This window comes from Branchiostoma lanceolatum, chromosome 9, assembly GCF_035083965.1.
Source record: "Branchiostoma lanceolatum isolate klBraLanc5 chromosome 9, klBraLanc5.hap2, whole genome shotgun sequence".
Lineage (NCBI taxonomy): Eukaryota > Metazoa > Chordata > Leptocardii > Amphioxiformes > Branchiostomatidae > Branchiostoma > Branchiostoma lanceolatum.
In genome coordinates, this window is record NC_089730.1 from 16,148,016 (window position 1) to 16,169,923 (window position 21,908).

At 38.7% G+C, this 21,908-nt stretch overlaps 1 protein-coding gene across 2 annotated transcripts; it reads right to left on the reverse strand.

Annotated features, from left to right (window-relative positions):
* Positions 1-4,247: 4,247 nt before the first annotated feature.
* On the reverse strand, positions 4,248-21,840 carry LOC136441530 (golgin subfamily A member 1-like). 2 transcript variants are annotated; one of them, XM_066437868.1, is made up of 25 exons: positions 21,699-21,839; positions 20,043-20,239; positions 18,046-18,130; positions 17,517-17,591; positions 17,221-17,318; positions 16,913-16,945; positions 16,313-16,441; positions 15,603-15,772; positions 15,061-15,172; positions 14,182-14,277; positions 13,450-13,578; positions 12,938-13,033; positions 12,491-12,586; positions 11,699-11,794; positions 11,247-11,399; positions 10,984-11,079; positions 10,556-10,645; positions 10,243-10,345; positions 9,665-9,864; positions 9,059-9,169; positions 8,811-8,870; positions 8,632-8,691; positions 8,043-8,291; positions 7,488-7,574; positions 4,248-6,863 (listed from the first exon to the last, which is right to left on the reverse strand). In XM_066437868.1, the coding sequence occupies exons 2-25, from the start codon at positions 20,226-20,228 to the stop codon at positions 6,768-6,770; spliced, it is 2,706 nt and encodes a 901-aa protein (XP_066293965.1). In that variant the 5' UTR covers positions 20,229-20,239; positions 21,699-21,839; the 3' UTR covers positions 4,248-6,767. The 2 variants fall into 2 exon arrangements, with proteins under 2 accessions (XP_066293965.1, XP_066293966.1); XM_066437869.1 differs by lacking the exon at positions 14,182-14,277 and having other exon boundaries at positions 21,699-21,840.
* Between the last annotated feature and the right edge of the window lie 68 nt (positions 21,841-21,908).

The following is a 21,908-nucleotide window of genomic DNA, read 5'->3' on the forward strand; positions in this document are numbered from 1 at the left end:
AACCAAGCTGTGTTAAAGAACGCTGGTAGGTAGGCTTCATAAAATAAGATCTTTGATACCAACCATCTTACCAAACAGGTATAACCTCATCTGACAAACTTACCCTTAACCTCCCCCTGCTGGGGTAGCCATGAGGCACCAGAATTGTACTGTTAACAAGATAAGGCAACAGGGAGAAGGTTACAAGTAGTGCTTCACCATGTAGTGATATTTGCAACTCATAGACAAAGGGCTAATATATACATAGTGTAAGGAATACCGTATTATCATTACCTATGCACTGGTAGAATCATGTAAAAACAACACTATATGAAAAGCCAGGTCCTTCTTGGTTTACACATGATATACATATAGGAAGTCAATACAGTTAAAAGTAAGAAGTATATATTTGCTATCGAAAGTTACATGTTAAAGTTGGCATATAGAAACAATATGTGTTGATATACAATGTACATCCAAAGCTTGCATTGTAGGCTAGAGTTTTTAGGTCTTCATGTAAATGTGTGTGTGTCAAAGTAAAAAGCAGCTCACATAAAGCTATGCAGGTGGTAGTCCTAGTACTGTTGATAAACTGAGGTTTTGCAAAAAACTCGAAAGGAATTGTTGTTCCGGTGATTGTCTATAAAGGTTTTATCGGTATATTGTTACATGTAACTCTTGGAAAAAACAGAAACTCAGTCCTTAAGCCATTCATGCATGTAAAGCAGCATGTTTGAACATGGAAATTGCTGTTTTTTTGTATTGATATATCACACATAGATGGAGCTTTTGATTCCATTGTGACAGCTTTTTATATTACGTGGTCACAGATCGCAAACATGGTATTGCTGCAGTTCAGTATGCTAAAGTGGAGGATAGTGTAGATGGGTACATAGAGCCAGTGAGTGCCTTGTGTTGTCGCATTGCTTGTAAGCTGTGTACAATGTCATGTGTTTTGTGCACTGTAAGCTAAGTGTGGTGTCCAGAGCTATATTAATGACTGTGTGTGTATGCACTGAAATTGCTAATTATCTCCATGAAAAATGGAGATATAGTTTTGGGTGTGTCTGTGTGTTTGTTTGTGTTTCCGGACTACTGTAGTCAGCATAACTCAAGAACCGCTTGATGGATTACAATGATATTTGGTATGTGGGCAGGTGTTGTGAAGCCTAAATTCAAGGTCGATTTTGGGCCCCCTGGTATGTGACCTTGGTACTGCAGCAGAAATTCAATTTTTGTATCTCTTGACCTGGATGTGCTATGGTCTTGATTTTTTGGTGGCAGATACCTTGTGGTGTAATGAAGACGTGGTGTGGGTTTGGGCCCCCTAGCAGCTTGTTCTGGAACTGCAGGGGCGTTATCGTGAACATCTTCTAAGGAGAATAACTGAACAAAGGAACAACGGATTTCCATGATATTTAGTATCTAAGTAGCTTAGATAGAGATATACAGAATGAAGTACAAATTATGCTAATTGAGCTTAATTTGCATAGCTATCAAGGAAAATCTAGATTTGCAGTGTTTTCCATTATCAGACTCAAATACATGTAACATGTAGTTTATGGAAAGTGGATCATCAGCAGGTACCAATTATGCAAATAGATTCCTAATTTGCATAATAAATGGAAAACACCATATCTCATCTAATTGGAAAATTATAGGCCTGTCTATATGATACTTAGTATGCAGGTAGCCTAGACAGAGATATACATAATGAAGTGCAAATTATACTAATTGTGACTTGATTTGCATAGCTAATGAGGAAAATCTATATTTGCAGTGTTTTCCATTATCAGACTCAAATACCTGTAACATATGTAGTTTATGGAAAGTGGAGCATCAACAGATACCAATTATGCAAATAAATTCCTAATTTGCATGATTAATGCAATAACCATAATTCATCAAATTTGAAAATTATAGGACTGTCAATATTGCAACATGTAAGGTAGATAAAGGTGTTTATGACCAAGCATATAGTATGCAAATGTGTAAGTCATTTGCATGAATAGAATTGTTCATGGAGATTTGAGGTCGTGGAACTCTTGTCTTCCAACAGCTTTGTAGCCTGGGTGCCATCCTATTTCTACCGTGGTATCCTACTTTGCTACCCTAAAAAAAGGGTAGCGAGTGTAGGAGCCCCCCGTAGAAATAGGATGGCACCCACTTCAGGCTAACAGCTTTGGACACTAGCTATAGATTTGTTTGCTGGTGGTTAAGATTGGGGCATGTGTGAAAATTGATATTGCCTGCATACCTGAGGCACTTTTAGGAGCCTTCCATTAGTGTGCTAGTAGTTACTTGGACAATATCAAAGCAGACAAATTAGAACTGTTGTTAGCCCTCTATGGCCTCCGCAGGTCAGTATTGACCATGGTAAAATCCTAATTCACATCATTATTCAGCCCTACAGCATCGGCTCTGGCTAAAAAGTCCTATGGCTAAACAGTCCTATGCAAGAATGACAGTCTCTGCCACACAGGTCACATCTCCAACTGCCCAACTCTGATAATTCTGAAAAGTAAGGAATAGGGTAAATATCACAATGACCATTAAATTATTCCATACGGTATTCATTTGGTCTTAGTGTTTTTATTTTAACAACATATTTAGAAGTGAGGTGATTTAACAGTGGGTGTTTATCTATGCAAGGACAGACCTAATCTTCTCTCATTTAAGGCCAATTATTTGCATAACCTTGTGTCAAATAAAGTCAATTTAGCAAATCTGTATATTAAGAAGCATGGTGCAAAATTCGTGTGTGTACACATGTGTTCAAATACAGTCTTATCAAAACTGGCATTAGCTGCACTGGATACATTTATTTGTTGCTGTCTTGACTGGAAAGAGCAGTTTTGCCAAAAGAGGAGAAAGATAGATATACCTTCATGTATGCCTTCTGTACATCTCTTAGATCATTAAAGCTTCCTGAAACAGAAATGTTTTGTGTCATATCGCGAGTTTCACAATCTCTTTTACATTGATTTACTCAGTATTGTGTTTGATTGAAAATCACATGTCATTGACATTGTATGTAAATGTGCACAAGGGTAATTGCTACTAGGATATTACATATCTCAGAGGGTAGTTGGTAAATTGGCACATTGATCAAATTAAAGTCTGCAAGCCAGAACTACCTTGTGTGTGTGTCTTTTTCTTTAACATAATTACCTCTGCCTATAACTACTTGGTTAAGTTTTCGGGGCTGTACAATTCATGTCAAAATTACATATTACACTATAACTTGTATGATCGTCTAGGACCTGTTTGCTTGTGTATCAGTATTATTATCATACTCAGCACTAGGGACAGCACCCATGTCACTAGGGACAGCATTAAGGATCCTTAGCATGAGGATAGCATGTTTAGCACTAGGGACAGGACCCTTGTCACTGGAAACAGCATCCTTAGCTTAAGGATCCTTAGCATGAGGATAGCATGTTTAGCACTAGGGACAGGACCCTTGTCACTGGAAACAGCATCCTTAGCTTAAGGATCCTTAGCATGAGGATAGCATGTTTAGCACTAGGGACAGGACCCTTGTCACTGGAAACAGCATCCTTAGCTTAAGGATCCTTAGCATGAGGATAGCATGTTTAGCACTAGGGACAGGACCCTTGTCACTGGAAACAGCATCCTTAGCTTAAGGATCCTTAGCATGAGGATAGCATGTTTAGCACTAGGGACAGGACCCTTGTCACTGGAAACAGCATCCTTAGCTTAAGGATCCTTAGCATGAGGATAGCATGTTTAGCACTAGGGACAGGACCCTTGTCACTGGAAACAGCATCCTTAGCTTAAGGATCCTTAGCATGAGGATAGCATGTTTAGCACTAGGGACAGGACCCTTGTCACTGGAAACAGCATCCTTAGCACAAGGATAGCATGTTCAGCACTACGGACAGCTCCCTTGTCAGTAAAAACGGCACCACAAGGGACAGTACCCTTGTCACTAGAAACAGCATCTCGAGCATGAGGATAGCATTGTCAGCACCAGGGACAGCACCCTTGTCAGTAGAAACAGCATCTTTACATGATATAACATTCTGAGAGAAATTCTATTTTGTTGATTATTTTTATAAATGATCCTTTTTAACTTAAATTTTTTTTTTCCACTGCCTGCATTTCTTTCAGTTTCATGTTTGTGTTGTTTCATTATGTTTATGCTGTACTTGTAGAATAAAATCCTCTGCACTTTTTTTTGTCTAATGGAAACAGTGCTGTGATAAAGTGTTACGTTCTGAAGAAACACCCAAAAGGCATATAAATACCATGTAATATTGACTTTTATTCAATGGAAATGTAGAAAGGTTCTTGGTAGAACTTTCAAAGTTCAGTCCTCAGAACATTGTACTGTTTATACCCCACTTAAATATATGTACAAGCATGACCTCTTCATAGAATTCACTAATTCTTAACCTTTTCCATGCTGTGGGCTAGCTAAATCATCAAATTTTCACTGGTTTTGACACCCTCAGCAAGGAAATGGTTAAAATCACCAACAAAAAATCACTAATCAAAAACAAATCCACTCCTGGACCAGTACTGAAAAAAAAATGTTTTCCAGAATGTGAAAGATAGTCTGCAAATATGTTGATGAAGGTTAGAAATCTAGGTAATAAGATACGCCAAACAAAAGTTACTCAAGTAACTACGATAGACTCAATCTGTAAACTGCCGATTGTTTCAGATAGCATCCACTATTTTTTGTCCTATGACAATCTGCCAGTGTGTCCAAAACTCAGATTTCCAAGGATGTGCAATATATGTGACAATGACACAAATGGGGTCACATTCACATTGTAACAAGTTACAAAATGTCACAATTGTACAAGAGTTTCCTATTTTACAAAGGGAAAGTCATTTTGTTGAGAGTATTCTTCCTCTGTGGAGGTTACAATCAATAGAAAACCGTAGAAAGACCATTTTCTGATAGAAGTACATGTGCAATTAGATGTCAAAGTATTTGGACATATCACAATCATAATTGTAATACACAGAAAAAAGAATCAAAATTCTAGTGTTGCTTGTTCAAAAGACTGCAGCTTACTATTAGAGGAAAAAACTACTCAAAATACCTCAGGAAATGTCAATGTCCAACTGTCATAACATGATGTGTAACATGGCAGTAATAAACAACTACATGATGCAGACCTAACCTTATGGCAAACAATTCCCACATCTAGTCATTCACATTGCCATATTACACAAGAAAAAAATGTCTAACTCAAAGTTGGTCTTCTCAAACGCTATAACAACTGTGTATGACAACAATATTTGAAGGAGACAGGTTTCTATGATATCAATATTGCACTGGATCTCTAAATACTGTATATATAGAATACACAAATATACTTTAAAAGCACAGTACATAAATTCATGACCTAACATATAATGTATCTTCTTACATAGGGAAAGTTCTTGTAATGGTCTACAATTCATTTCCTCAAAAATATCATGCTGTGTACTACTAGTGTCATGATGTTTGTTGTTTCAACAGAATACATTACACTAACACCATTTGGGCAAAATTTCTTTGTTATATGACAGTGTATTACACAATTTTGAGCTGTGATAGACAAAACAATAAGTTAAACTTTACCTTTCATTTGCTGTGGGCTAAACTATGCATCAAATTTGTAGTACTTACAGCACGAGTTAACAGGGATAGGGTTTAAGAGTATGAACTCTATATCCATACATGAGGAAATCCTACTGAGTAAGTTTAAACCTAATCAAAATACCTTTTAATTGTGTATCCCTGAGGTAACTGTGTTGTGATGTAATTCACAAGAAATGCCCATAAAATTCTTCCCACATATTACAAGTTTAAGTAGTCAACGCCCACAAAGTTTTCTACAATTGTACTGTTTGACAAAAGGCTTTTGCTAACAACTACAGCAGAACTTACATAAAGAGGCAAATATAATATTGAGAGTAAGCAGGAACAACATTGAATCTTATTCCACCATTTCAGTTAGTTCATCAGTTTCCAGAATTCGTAGACAATTTTGGATCATGGCACCAAATTTTTAAAAAGAACCAAAAAGCCAATTAGACTTTTTGTTTGCCAACTCTCAATACATCTTTATCTACAAGAAGTTGCACATTATGCTATATATACATGTCTATGGATGAAGTAGTTCCTTTGCCAGTCTTTGATTTCCTTTAGTAAATACTTTAAAAATATCTACAGGCTCAAATCTATCTATTCCATGCCAAAGACCTTTCTGCAGTCAGAAACATGATCTGATGTTTCAAAAATATTTCATAAGACTTGGCTCTTAGACTCATCTGAACATAAAGAAACAAAAAGGAATTCACTGTCTCCTACGAGGTTGATGGCAAAACATTTGGCTATGTTTTATTGTGCTGTCTGACTAATGCTAAGGTCACAATTGGAAAAAGGGGCCCTGCCAGGCAGTTCACAGGCTGTTTTTTTTCACTTTCAGGTGTTACCCCTACGTGGCCCCGTGGGGCACCATGCGGCTACAGTGCTATTTTGAGCATGGCCGGGGCCCTGGAAGTTTTTAACATGGAATCAAAATCAACGCCGAACGCAGTAACAAATAGGCGCCATGAGCTAATCGCGAGAACACAGAGGAGTACCCTTCGGGTGTCTGGCAATCTACCGGGACAAATTTGTGTCTTCAGGTTCCGGCTGGGACAACACCCCAAACAGGCACCAGTGTGATTGCGACCTAAGCATTTAAGATATTAGAAAAAAAAGTTGTGGCGATAAGGAAAAAATGCTCTTTTCTGGGGATCTACAGACCTGACTGTGGCAGCTATGAAAAGTTGGGTGGCAGACCCCTGGGGTTGGGAGAGGCAGAGATGACAGACGGTCTGATGACAGCTGTTGGTTTTGTTCCAAACCACGACATCTGGAAAAAAAAGATTGCAAAGAAAAACATGTGAAAGGTGCAAATACATTTGTAGCTTAGATGACTGCACACAATAGTAGTGTACATCCAAATACATCTTTGCAATCAAAAGCTATCACACAATCTCACTAGCAAAGAACTCCGCAACTCAACATAAATCTTTTACCCTCAGTGTTCAAATGATCATATCACTCTTAGTCTTGAGAAAGGTTATCATAACAATGTTCAGTCTTCAACTGTGAATAGTTTCATCAGGTAGGTAAGTCACCGAATAAAACAGATTCTTTGTACACAACCAAGTGCTTTATTCCACCAACGTTTCATTTGTCACCTTCCTCAGGGCAATTCTGACTTGTTCACTTTGCACTGCAACACAGGTGTTGCTGCTTACAGATGTGGTCCCAAAGCAAAGTGAACCAGTCACGATTGCCCTAAGGAAGGTGACGGACGGTCACCAAAACGTGGGTTGAAGAGCCTTTTGTCACCAAGATGTTTTGAAGATGAATTAAATAAATAAATTCATTCATTCCTTCTTCATGTACAACAACCCCATTCATATATGTAGGTACAATGACGGTTCTTTCACACATACATATGACCTTAAAACTTTGCCCCTCCACTGACCTTGTACTGGATCATGTCCTTGACCATCCTCTCCTCCTCAGGAGTGAACTTGAGCAGCATGGACACGGCTCTCACCAGCTGGTACGCCTGGAGATATGGAATGGCTTCATTCAGATTGTGTGACAAGTTGACGATCATACTACATGTACATGTACCGGGTATATGGCATTTTTTTTTTCACAAAACCAAATGTTTAAATTTCATGAGTAAACATTACAGTCAAAACTGTACCAATGACCTCCTCTACATAAGGACCACCTGGCCAATGTGTCCACTTCTTGCCAGCCCCTTAGATACTTTTTCCCATTGACCTAAGCATTGAGAATCCTGTGTTTAGTGACCATTTGTCTATAGACCAGATTTTCTCTATGACTTGTGGTTTTCTTGCCTGGGCAGTTTTGACTGTTACAGTAATAGACTTTGGGGAGGGGGAGTTGACTTAGCAATGAACAAATGGAGAAATGAACATACAAATGAATGAACGAATGAATGAATAGATGGATGGATGGACAGAAAAACAAAAAAACAAAAGAATGAATGCTCTTTCTTGCTCACCTCATGGTCTCTACTGGCCACAAACCTCAGGACCACATGTTTGAGGTACCTGAAGTTGATCTCGTTCTCGTCTATGTCCATGATGGCAGGCATGAGGGGGTCGGGCATGCCCAGGTTAGGGTGGGACGGGAATGGCTTGACCGTTGCCATGGCAGCTCCAGCTGCCGCGCCCGGAGGTAAGGGTGGCAGGTCTCGCTCCTTTGGAAGGTCACGGAGTTCGGGTGTATCACCATCTACTGGAGTGATTTTCTACAGGAAAAAATTGTAACAGATTCTTCTAGAAGATCTCCTATAATCACATTTCAGGAAAAAAATTCTGATTCATGATGATGTCCTCAACTTCAAAGAACACCACTCATTTTTAGCTTCCTTAGAATCAAAGTATCATGTATCATACACAATTCCACACCAATTTGAATAGATACAATTAGCATTTTTTGTCAATCATTGCATTGCCATATCTTATATAAAGGACATATAACATGTCTCCACATTGCTAAAATACAGTTTTGTAACATGAATTTGCATCAACGTTTGAAAAGGCTGGTCAAGTTTGACCGTATACTCCATTTATGAAAACTTTACTCACCAATTCCCTCTGAAGAGTTTTCTTCAGATCTCCTAATCTTTGTTGCTGCATCTTTATTGTCTAGAACATAAAAGATATCAATGAAATTTTACTTTTGGTATCATTTCACTTTCCAACTTTGAAAAAATTGAATTTCAACAGTAAAACAAATTCCAAGAAAAAAACATTTATCAACTCACCTTGTTTTTATCAGCTAGCTGTTCCACCAGATCTAATACTTCTTTTCTTAATTCTAGAACCTGGAATGTAAAATCAAGGCATTTAGATTCTACATGTGAACATCTCTGCAAGTACAAAGTGTAAGAATAGTACATGTCTGCCATGATTTCTTAGTCAATTTGCAAACTGCCTGACAGCGAGCGTAACTGCCACGTAGCATCAACAAGTATACTATTAGTTTACGTAGAATTCTTTAAGAGGACTTTACCTTGGGATCTTCTTCCCTCCCCTCCTCATCGTCTGCTGTGGACACACAGACATCCTTCGTGTCTTCTCTTCTCCTCCTTTCTGTCTCTGCAGCATCTTCCAGACTTCTCCACTGGTCCAGAAAAAAGTATGTTACATCAAGTTTAACTTAGTTAGTACAATTATGCAACTAACATTGACTGAAGCATTTAAGATCCCATCTATAGAGGCCACCTGGCTACCTGTCTGCTGCAACCATTTCCTTAAGTTCCTTGAGTGGCCTGGCACTGATCAAAGAGGCATGCAGAAAAACTGGACACACTTAAGAAAAGGATGGTCTAAAATATGCAAGAGGGACCTAAGCCAGTATCTCACTGGGCCGCGCTTGCCTGCACGGGGTCTGTAAAAGACATTTGCACAGAGGCGCGAACATGTGCCAAACCAACCCCAACTTGTTGCATGAAATGGCAATTTTAAAAATGTGACTGGGCCCGTGAATAGGCACGAAATAACAAAAAAAAATAATTATATTCAATTTGTCAGTTTCAGATCTCCAGTGAGACACCCGCTTAAGGTCTAAGGTGAGGTCTTCTGAGGTCCCAGGTTTAAACATGATAACTCCACTAACCTGTTCCTGTGCTTCAGCCAGTTCTGCCTCCCTGACAGCGAGTGTCTCCCCCAGGGATGTGATGGTGGTCTCCTGGTCCCTGATGGTGGCCTGCTGCCGGTCAGTCTGCAGTTCCAGGTCCTCCAGCCGCTGCTGCAGGTCAGGGATCACGTTATTCTCCAGCTCCAGACTGGACACCAGGTAACGCAGGTGGTCACGTTCTGGGAAAATACAAGTTTAAGATCAAATGAATGTTCATTTAAGGCTGCTTGTCTTGTAGTGAGTTTTACTATTGACAATTTGAAAGTAAGTGTCTCTCTTTTGAATCGTTTATATACAAGAGTTTTTATGTACACGTACTTAGAATATTGTTATAGCTTGTCATACTGTCCATGTTAAACTTCCAATGTACTGTCTTGTCCTTGCCAGCAGGGCTAGCCCTTTGTAATAGCCACAGGCTAGTTGGGCAGCCCTGGCTGTGTGTCCTGAACAGCCAAACCAGCCCTTGTCACTTCTTAGCTCTACCTATCTTGGAAACCTTAAGAGTCTCCAAAGCTGAGAAAATGAAAATAACATAATTCATAGTTACTTATATTTACCTTTTGAAACATCTCTCATCTGTTCCTCAGTCTCACTTGTTGTGGCTCCCATTTCCGTAACCTGTTCTCTAAGAAAAGACAATTCTTCATCCCTTGATGACATCTACAAAGAAAATGAAACATAAAATCTTATGTTAGCTTGTACCTGTATATAGAAATGGCACAGTAAACACATCAAAAACATTAAAAGTAATTATCTATCAGTATATGGTTTTGCACAGTGACTCAAATGATGATAATTGAAAGACCAATTATCAGTATCCAATCATTATGTTGACTATCCATTGCTTTACTGAACAAGCTGCCAACTTACTTGTTTTTTCAGGTCTTCTGACAGAATCTTGGCATCCTCCAGAGCGTGAGCCAGCTGTAGGTTCTCCTTCTCATGTCTGCTTACCTCCAGCTGAAGTAAACATTCACAGCAATATGATCAAACTGAAACAGTCCTAGTGTAGAAAAATATACCAGTGGACCAAACAAACATCAGGCACTAGTAGTACTTTTCATATGGCTCCATAAAAAAAAACATTCAAAAGTAAAACTAATACTAGTAATAATTATATATGGTGGATTTTACAAGCTGACAGCCATTATGCTATCATTATAATTACGATTCAGTAAATTACAGATTCACAGACTTTCTTTCCCATGACTGGTGTGTAATGCCGAGTAGCGGTTATACCGGCTATAATAGAATGATATAAATACAAATACAGACTGCAATCCATGACCCAAACTGACCTTGAGTTGTTCTTTCTCCTCCTCCAACCTGCTCATCTGATGTTCTACCTCCAGCTCTTTCTCCAGGTACTCTTCTTTCAGGTTCTCTAACTGGGTCTGAAATAAACAAGACAACAAGTTACAGCAAAATTCCTTGACATAGAAAGTCTTACTGTAACAGTAACAACAGAATTGCATGTAAAAGTACTGTATAATAAAAATTGTCTCACATCAACTGAAGGGTCTGCTTGCTATACGTTTGGGAAACTGTATATAACACTGACCAGTTTGTGTTGTGAGTTGGTCTTGTCGAACTCCCTGGCTGTCTCCAGTTCTGTGACCTTCTGCTCCAGAGAGTTGACCTTGTCCTGTAGGTGCCTCTGTGTGTCGGCAGACAGTTGTTGGGCCCTGATCATCTCTGTGTCATGTTGTGATTTCTGTGGAACGACATGTGAATGATGTCTGAAATAGTCTTCTTCTGATAGCATACTAAACTTCAACCGGCCATGTACATTCAGTTGAAAGCTTTTTGTATCATCCTAAAACTATATTCGTCACTGTAACTGTACATTGCTGCTGTACGATGCTATGTAAATTGCTCAGTTCTGCTATTTGCCAGTTACTTTACCACAATTACTTTACAACTTAATGTCCAGTTTTCAGACAAGGAAGATGTGCTACAAGCTACCTGAAAATTCTAACATCACATTGTTGATATACTAAATGTATCAATTACCTGATGGTCAATCTGTTCTTGTCTCTCATTGGCTAATCTTTCATTGTCTGCTGCCTGCTTTTCTGACTCCCGTAGTTTAGCTTCCAACTCTGACACCTGAAAAAAATTACAGAACACAATTAATAACATATTAGATAATATGGGTAAGTCCAATTTACTGTGTTGGCTTTTACAGTTTAAACTCCATTCAGAATGACTTCTACCAACACAGATGAACTTTCAAGTGAATATTAGATAATAGTATTTTTACTAAGGCCACACCATCTTAATTTTATGGATGACATCCTCTGGAGTCCCCAAAACTAATGCGAGAGGGCGAACAAAAAAAAAATCTAGCAAAAAAAAAAAAGATGATAAACCGGAGGACTACATAGCTGGTATTGCGAATTAAACCACAGAACACAGTGTAACAAACAAACTAGTCTTTATTTGTTGGAATTAGCTCATATCAAAGTGATTTTACCATGGATGGTGCCTTGTTTAAAGACCCATATGTAACATTTGGCCGTTCAAAGAAAAAAATCTGTTCGGCTGTGTACACAACATCACGCCTTCAGTCAGAGCAAAACATCAAACTCTGTAGGCAACCCAGCCAGAGATAATATCATTCAGTTTAATGCAGACATGTACAATGATAAGTATTGTCATATCATTAACAAAATACTACTTGGCTCATTAGGGGCGGCGCCCTCTTCAAATCGCTCCTAGTCACATACATTATAAAAAAAATATGAACTCTATTTTAGGACAGATAAAAGCAAACTAAGGTTACTTGGAAACCTAAAGATTTACCTTCTTTTGGAAAGCTGCTCTTTGTGATTCTACTTCTTTCTCAGTTCTTGTCAACTCTGCACTGTCATCTGCCATCTTGGTATTCAGGTTGGCAATCTACAAATGTACATTTTGTACAAATCCAAATAAAGCAAACTATCAACAACACTGATCTCTTTAGCCTTTAAAAAACATAACTTTTATACCTCTAAAACACTACACAACTCAGTGCAACTCACAGATTGTACACCATGTAACTTTTGAATGATGTTTATAAATTTATCAGAACTTTAATGATGTAATCTATTTCTTTCTTAATTTTTGCCTGACTCTTACCTCTTCCTTCATGACCTTAGTGAAAAGTAGCCTGTAGGCTGATTTGAGCTTCTCATGAATAAACAAAGGTTCAAAGAAAAAACAAATGAAGTACATGTATTCAGTGATGGTAAACTTGAGACTACTACTGACCTGCAGTTCAAGGCTGTTGATTTTCTCGCTCCAGGTACTCTTGATGTCTGTCAGCTGCTGTCGAGCCTCCTCTAGTCTCAGTTCCAGCTGTTTTCTCTGAATAAACAAAAACAAAGTGATAAACAAAGTTTACTTAGTAGTAGTACTATCCATTATTTGATTATACTGCTGCTAGGGTCCCTGACACAGAGGTGGGCAGCAGTCGGCTAGTCTTCACACTGCGCTTCCAAGCAGCTTCTATTCTGCTATTGAGAACATTGTCTGATAGCATATGATTACATATTAAGCCAAGTACAACTTAGGGATTTTATATAGTAGATTAGGGCAAGACAATCCACTGAGTCTGGTATGAGAAAAAACAAACAGTGACAGTGTACATGTGTATGTAATTACCATTGAAACAGGGTGTCTTCTGGGTGTCCCTGCAAAAGGAGGGCATCTAATTTCTCTGTTTTCTTTGTCTAGAAGACACCCTGACGCCCTGCTAGCTAATAGCCTGTTCCCCAACCCACCTCGTCAACGAGAGCCTGTAGTTTCTCATCCCCAGACATGTCCTCTTGGTCCTGTCTCCTGTTTAACGTCGACACTTTCTCCTGAAGGTGTTGGATTTTATTATCCTTCTCCTCCAACTGAGTTTCACACTGGGGAAAAAACACAATCACATTTAACTTCAGTCAATCCCAAATCAGTGGAAAACTAAATCCTGTATAACCAGACTAAATTTGCTGTTAACAAGATTTAATAATGGATTTCATTCTGATGTTTTATGACTTGTGTTATCAAATGTTTCTGACTGTTAGTGAAACTGATAGCAAGAGATTATTGCAATCACAGCATGCAAACATAATATAATTGAAATCTTTAGCAAAATCAGCAATAGCGGGCAGGACAGTTAGCATAGCATTCATTATTCTCAATTGACTCATTTGGGTTCTTTGTATTTATATATAGGTAAAGGTATCTATCACTTGTAAGTTTGTGAAAGATTCTTTGAATCATAGTGGTTCAGTCATTTGGGTGCATTGATGAAGTCATTTCAATGTTATTCCTGAAATACTAAATGCAGAATACAGTCACATAAATCATTATAAAAGTTACTACATGTAATTTAAAAGGGAGATGAGATGAGAGTGATGTGGGAAAGTCAGAGGCAGCAAGGGTAGACCATAGAAAGCATGCAGCATTGTCATCTTCAAGTTGATATCACAGAAGTTAAGCATGCAAATACACTCAGAAAATATCACCTTATGTTTGAAAACGTCATTAGTTCTCTTAAGAGCATCGTAGTCGTCTTTGAGCTCATTGTGTACTCGCTGTAGACCCGAGTAGTTGGCTACTTGCTGAGTACAGAACCAGCAAAATACACCATTGAGAAATAAAGCATGTGTGTTTTAGAGGTAGAAAAGAGCCATATACAAGATGATGATTAGCACACCAGCTTAACATTAAATGACTACAAGTTGCCCTTAACATTACGTTATGTATCTATACGCTGTGAATAGTTTCATTAGGTTGGTAAGTCACTGAATAAAAAGATGCTTTGTACACAACCAAGTGATTTATTCAACCAATGTTTTGTTGATGTTAGCATAACAAATTACTACAAATTGCCTTTAACGTTAACTTTGCAGTCATATCATTATAGTAATTATCACACTTCAGGTTTGTTAGGCTAAAGTCATGCTTGTTCAGGGCTCGAAATACTGGGTGCATTTGCAGTTTTGTGCATACAAAATTGTAGCTGAGCACCTACATGTAAATTTTGACGGTGGGTGCTAGACATTTGTGTAGGGTTACAGACCTAAAGGTAATAGCATATTCTTGACATTCAGATTGAAGTTCTGAAGAGAGGCAGTAAGGTTTGTGATTAGGTTTTGCTGATATTCTACTCTATTATATGCTGTGTAACCAAAATTGCTTCTGTGCACCCAGATTTCAAGGTTAGATGCACCTATCCCCAGAAATGAATTTCGAGCCTGGTAATGTTAATACTTCCCAAATTGATCATCAGTTGTACATTTACTGTACTTGGTGTTAGTTTGATATACAAAATTACTAGGCATGATACAGACTGTTTATTAAGGTGTAAGATAAAAAAAAGTTTAAAGCTAAATCGTACCCACCTCCTGTAACTGTTTATTGAGAGACTGTAGATTGTCCTCCAGTGAAGAATGGTTGTCTTCTACTGTCCTGGCTAACTCATCCAGCTTCTTATTCTCCAATTTACAGGTGTCTCTGCAAATGTACAATTTTGTGAAATAAATATACATTTTATTTTTATTTTCATAAGAATACAATGTATAAAATCATACATTTATCACAGATTTAACAAGACAATAGCATGTAGAGGACAAAAGATACAAAAACAGAAGTTTTGCTGCAATACCAAGGTCAAAAGACAGGAGAGCCAAACTTGACCATGACCATGGTCTTCCCAAGACCTACCCACATATCAAATATCATCAAAATCCATTCAGCCATTCGTAAGTTATGTAGACCACAAATATGATTTCCTGAAAACATGAACAAGTGAACACACATGCCTAAAACAATACCTCCCTTTTTCATGGGGTTAAAAAGTATGCTTTAGTACATTTAAACATTGCATTAACTTGCAGGCCGCACTCAACAAGGAATAGTGAAGTAAATAATGTTCATCGCAGACCTTTCATTTTTCACTGCCTCCAGCTCTTCCTTTAACCTGGTGACTTCAGCCTCCACCTGCTGTGCTCTCCTGCCGTCCTCAGCGGCCTGTGTTTCCAGGCTACTGACCTTCTCTGACGTCTGCTGTAGTTCTGCTTGGCACTTGTTGAGTTCTTCTTGACTGTTTAGCAACTGTTAGAAAGAAGTCAAACATGAAGTATCAAGCAAGTATCACTAATTCAAATCTAAAGGACTTATCATTTTCATAATGTTTTATCTGGTTGCTTTCTCTAGATTTCATAACTGCTCCCCCTTTTTTAATGAGTTCGTTCAATGCAAGGCCATAGTTGACCACTTCTAAGTTCTAGGCATCGGACTAAGTTGATGGAAGATGAAGATGATTGTGCTATGAGATAGTGGTGAACATTGGTTTTGAATGCTTGCATACGGTTGTATACAGGAGGGAAACAGTTCTCATTGAGAAAGTTCCATAAAAATAATATAGTTTGACCTCTTTTAAATTTTCATCCTATTTTAATCTTATAACAACATTTATTTGAAGGCAATAAACAAAATGTCAGCCTAGGCATATTCTTAAGAACCTAAAGATTTGCATCAACCTCTCTCCCTCTATCTCTCTCCCTTTCTTTCTTTCTCTTTCTCTCTCCTTCCCCTTTCTGTTTCTCTTGTTTGTCCCATATATGTACAGCAAGCCTGTGAATCAAAGCTCACCATGTGTTTGACCTTGGCCAGCTCCTGAGTCTGGAACCCCTCCAGTTCCTCCTTGTCCTCCTCCTTCTGGTACAGCTTAGCTGTGGCTGCTGCAGCATCCAAAACCTGCTTCTGCAGATCTGCCTTCTCCTGTGTACAAGAATTACACAAGGTTGAAGTTGTAGAAATACATTGTATACTCATTGATGATCAGGGCTGTTTCCAGCTTTAAATTTTCTTCCGTCCCTCAACACATGTTTTGGGAGCCCATGTTTTTATTTTTCATTTTAAACCTAACCTTGCAAAAATACATTATCATCAGTTCCATGTCTTGAAGTTTAGATTTTTTGGACAGATGGGGTGAATTTTTCCCGTGACAACCATCAAATTTCCATCCCTGGACGGAGGGATGGGTCCTGGAGACAGCCCTGTTTATGGTCCACACATTTTAAAGATAAAGAAAAGAAAATTGTGCACAGCATGGTGATATAATACATGTAGCATGTAGAGCATTATCTTAGTACAATTTGTTTACAAGCTGTATGTGTGTGACTCTGTGTAGTATCATTCATCCAGATACACAGATACATGTAGCTCATGCTTCCCACACAATCCAATTACCTTTTCAACTGCTTCAATCATGTCTTGGACCTCCTGTGGATGGAACAGAATAAAATGGTTTAATAGGCAAACTTGTTAACTTTAAATATACTATGTAACAGAACACAGACTACAATACAACATTTTTATATGCCTTTCCAAAAACATTTTTAAACTTTAAACTTTTCCAAAATTCACAATATATTTTCCTGCTCAATGCATGTACAGGCACTTGCCCTCACCCTTGGAATATGCATTGTATAAATAAAACACACTACAATGTGAGTTACCCTAACACAAGTCTTTTCAAGGAAGAATTCTGTGATTACCTTATCTTTTTTCTCTAAAGCTAAGTTCATGTTTTCTGCCATTTTGGAGCGCTCAACCTGGTAGCTTTCATTCATATCCTGGATCTTTTTTGCCATACCTGGAAAAGTAGAGAGGAAGAGATGTTTGAATGATAATAATTATGATAAATCTGAATCCTAATACTACTGTACATGTGCATTCAGGATAACCCTGGTTTCTTTGAAACTTGATGACGATTTTAGTCATGAAATTTTACTAGTTAATTATTGCACTGGTGATAGCTGGTCCATATACAACAAAAGGTACAGTCACATACTGTCTTGTGTGTTTTCCAGTGCCAGTTGAAGTTTGTCTTTTGCCTTTGTCACTTCCTTCAGTGATGATATGTACTCTGGAAAGACAAAGAACAGGATAATCAATGCTTGTTTCATCATCATAGAATGTTTTTTATGCCCCTATCCAATAACAAACCGATCTTCTTACATGTATACCCGCCATTTTTTATAGTTCCTCTACTTGATTCCCTTTATTTTTGTTTTCTTGCTATCATCACTATACCATCACTCTTTTCACAGCTCATATTTTTTGCATGTCCTGGACATGTTCATTACCTTGCCTATCATATTTCAGATTTGACATACTGCTATTTACAGTAATTGTGGATTTTACTCCGTAATAACGGTAGCCTCTGCAAAAAACAAGACTACTATAAACATCCTTATTCTACATCCTGTATTCACAAATAAACATGAAAACACAAGATCCTGCGTGCTTTATCCTAAGGCATTCAAAGACAAAGAGTCATTGTATTAGTAATGCACTACATGTAGATACAATGTACTCACCGTTGAGTTTGGCTTCTAGTCTCTTGACTTGATCTGTTCTCCTGATCAGCATAGACAGAACTTCCTCCTTTGTGGCATCCTTGGTCTGCAAGACAGAGCGAAATTAAGCAAAATTCAAACAATCTTTAATATCAAACTTGCATCCATACATTATATCATAACCCATAATAACACATTTGTGTGCTGCTTCAAGAATTGGTTGAAGAATGAAAATTAGCTGGTGATGCATACAAATACGTGTACACATGGGTGCTTGACTCATGAGACTTGAAATAAGGACTACCGCTAGCTATCACAATCAATTCCTTGAGGTTCATTCCAGCTAATGGACTTTCCTTGTTCGTGGCATTCGATATCCAGTAGCTGTTCATGCTAGAGTACTTTCTTATCAGTGTTGTGGGTCCAGTTAACCCACCGGGAAGCCATTCAGTAAATGGCACTCTGTATTGATTATTCTACTTGACCTGACCATTTGGGCAACTGAACTTCAAGTTTGGTGTCCTTTTACTAGGACATACTATAGAGGCATCTTGTTAATGTTGGCGTAACGGTTAGGATGTTTGGCCCAGAACCAAGAGGTCTTGAGTTTGAATCCCAAAATGCCATCGATGTTGTGCCATTGGAAAATGCACTTTACTCACTCCACCCAGGTGTAAAAATAGTTGGGGAGGTAAGAGGCTAGGCTGTGGAAGGAGAAGGATGGGCTGTGCTTTCCAATACCATGCCTTAGTCACAGTGGAAAACAACCCACTGCTCGGCCTCCCATGATCTAAAAAGCAATGGGGCTATACCTTTACCTACCTACAAAATACTAGCACATTCATAAGTGATGCTGATTTCCCATTTGGTGCACATTAAAGGACTGTAAAATGACATGATTAGGTTAAAATCATTAAGCCAGATGTCCATCAAGTCATATTACTGTTCATAATCAAAGGTCAGTGCACTTGGCTGCGTGCTTTGACATTAGGAAGGGTTCAACGACCCTTGGACCAGCAGGTACCATTATTTCTGACTCTGCTAAGTGCTTTCAACTTTCAAGGAAGAAAAATAAAAATGTATTTCCAGTTAAACACATGGGCAGTCACATGTACAGGTAACAATGCTTAAATTGGTAACAGCTTTCCTCAATTTGAAGTCCCTGTCGACTATGTAGGAGAGAATTCATTAAGTACTGTAAAACAAGAAATCATGTCACACGGTTGGTACATGTACAGATATTGTAAAATTTTGTCTACTTGCAAAACCAGCTAAAACTGTTTTTACATCACTCCTACTTTCATGTTTGTAAAAACTGGAGTCAGGTACCCATTTATACTCCTGGGTGAAGTGAGGACAGTCATGTAAAATGCCTTTCCCAAGGACATGTCTTGCATAACTTAAGTCCTCACTACGATTAACTCGAATCTCTGATTGTATGTACTAGCATCTGTGGTTTTACCTTGTTTCATTGTACTAGCTGTCTTTTATTCATAGTTGTTGTATTGTTTTTATCGTGTGTATTTTATATTTCATTGCTAACGACAAATGAGTGTCCATAAGCAAACAATAAAGATTCTAGCTAGGAATTGAACCTATGAACTCTCGATCTTGTGTCTGCTAACCTAGCCACTCAACCATTTGATGCCACTCTTGCATTTTGATCTAAAAACTAATATTGAAGCTTGTGCATTCTCCGAGAAGATAAGGCAATGGAGAATGGCCCTGGCTGGACACTGCATCCAACATACTGAGCTGACGGGCAGCCAGCTTATAGGAGCCAACAGAGGGAAGGAGGAAAAAGGGCAGACAACGCACAACCTACATCAACAACTTGAAAAGAGATGCTGGGCTCAGTGACGTTACTACAGCAGAACTTCGCTCACTGATGGAAGACAGGGCCGAGTGGAGAAGAATAACCCATTGTTCCCCACGTTGGCATCGCTAGATGTCCCCGTTCAAATTTAAGTGTATTCTTATCAACAATCAAGATGATGATGACTTAAAGATATGCTCACCACAGCCTTTGTCAAGTCTGTCTGGCTGCTACTGGGGGACATCCCGGCCCCAGCGTTGGTCGCTCTCCCAGCATGCCCAACCGGAGAGGCATGGCCTGGGGTTCCAAAGCTTTTACGACCCTCGGCAGGAGGCATGACCTTTGACCCTTCCTCCTCCGCTAGCTTCTGCTTCAGTTTGGCAAACATGATGCCAAGAGCTGCATTCAGGACAAAAAAAAAATCATGAAAACTAAAAAAATCAATATGAACCACACAAACTGTTTTCGTCATTGGGAGACATTGGTCACAAACTGTCTATGTCATTGCACACGTCTGTAGTGTTAAGACTAGAACACGTCTAAACAACATTCCCCGAACCCCGACCGGCGTCACAGAGCCCAGCGTCTCGCGAGTATTTACTTTCCACAGGCAGCCTGGCACCTGTAGACATGCCGTCAAACGTTTCCGGATATTGCTATACAATGTCAGGGGATATTCGCCTTCCCCACTTGCAGATTGCCAGTCAGATTGCAGTCTTCTTCTTCTTCTTTCATTTTGAGGCACCAGTTTCAACCTGCTGAAGATATTTGTAGCCTATATACCGACTGGGAGGTTTTGGACCATCGCACACCGGGGCATGCCCCTACTGTTTTTCAAAAGGTGTGGTGGGTTCTTTAACTTGCATAGGGTATGGCTCTCCCTAAACACGGGACCTCCATTTAACGTCCTATCTGAGGGACGTCCCTAAAATTATCATAACCTAGGCCACATGTAGGTACTCATTTACACCTGAGTAAAGTAAGTGAAAGGTACTTGTAGTGTAAAGTGCCTTTCCCATGGCCAGGGGCACAAGATCGGTGACATGGTAGGATTCAAACTTGGGACTACTTGGTTCAGAGCCAAACGCTAGATGCCTTTGCGCCACACGACCCCACGAACACCTTCTTCCTCCCGGTTTGGGAATGTCCGTCAATTGCAGACTTTTCTTAACAGACGTGCGCCATAACATAGTCAGTTTGTGAGACGAAAGACGAAATCAGTTTGTGTGGTTCAAATTCATCTTTTTTTTTTCAAATTTTCAATGTTATAGTGCAGTGTTGTAAACACCCACAGCTTTTTAGGAACACAAGACTTGATTGTAGTTAAATTCTCCAAGCAGATGTTGATGTTACATAATTTTTCGACTGTCCCATTTTTTCAGACACAAAACAATGGCCATGTGTCAAGAAAGTAGGGCAGCCAGATAATGTTACTGTATATACGCAACATCTGCTTAGTGACTCTACTGTAGTATCTTTCTTTTACAAACTAATTCTTCTTTATCCAACTCAGTGTCTTGTCCAGTATAGAACAGAAATTTTGTTTCTTTTATTTAAAAAAAAATGTTCTCTGAAACAACAAAAATATCAAGCACCAAAAATCAATTAACAATCATAGCTTTCAGAGCTTTCAATAATACTTTTGTAAATCAATTTGCTAGATGTACTCTAGTAAATGTAACGTAAAATATGATGACACAATGACAGGGCCAAAAATCATATCTATATCTTACTCTTAGTGTATGTTATATTTGCATTTGCCAAGCGTTATACCCCCCTCCCCACATCACATGTAGCGATTTATCAAAATTTAGCGAAGATAAACCCTTAATGTACAATTTAGAGAATCTATACTCACCATCAAAGTCTTAAAGACTTACACCAAACGTACAGAGGTCCTGCTTTTCTCTCAGAGCACGATTTGTTCGGTTTTTATCGTCTGCGATTGTTTTGATTTTCGACTTCCGCCCTGTTGGCAGCCGACAGTCGCGCCAGCACCGCATCCAGCCATTAAAGGTTTTAAAAACTGTGAAAACTTACATGAAAAGACGTTTGAAAATCATTTTTT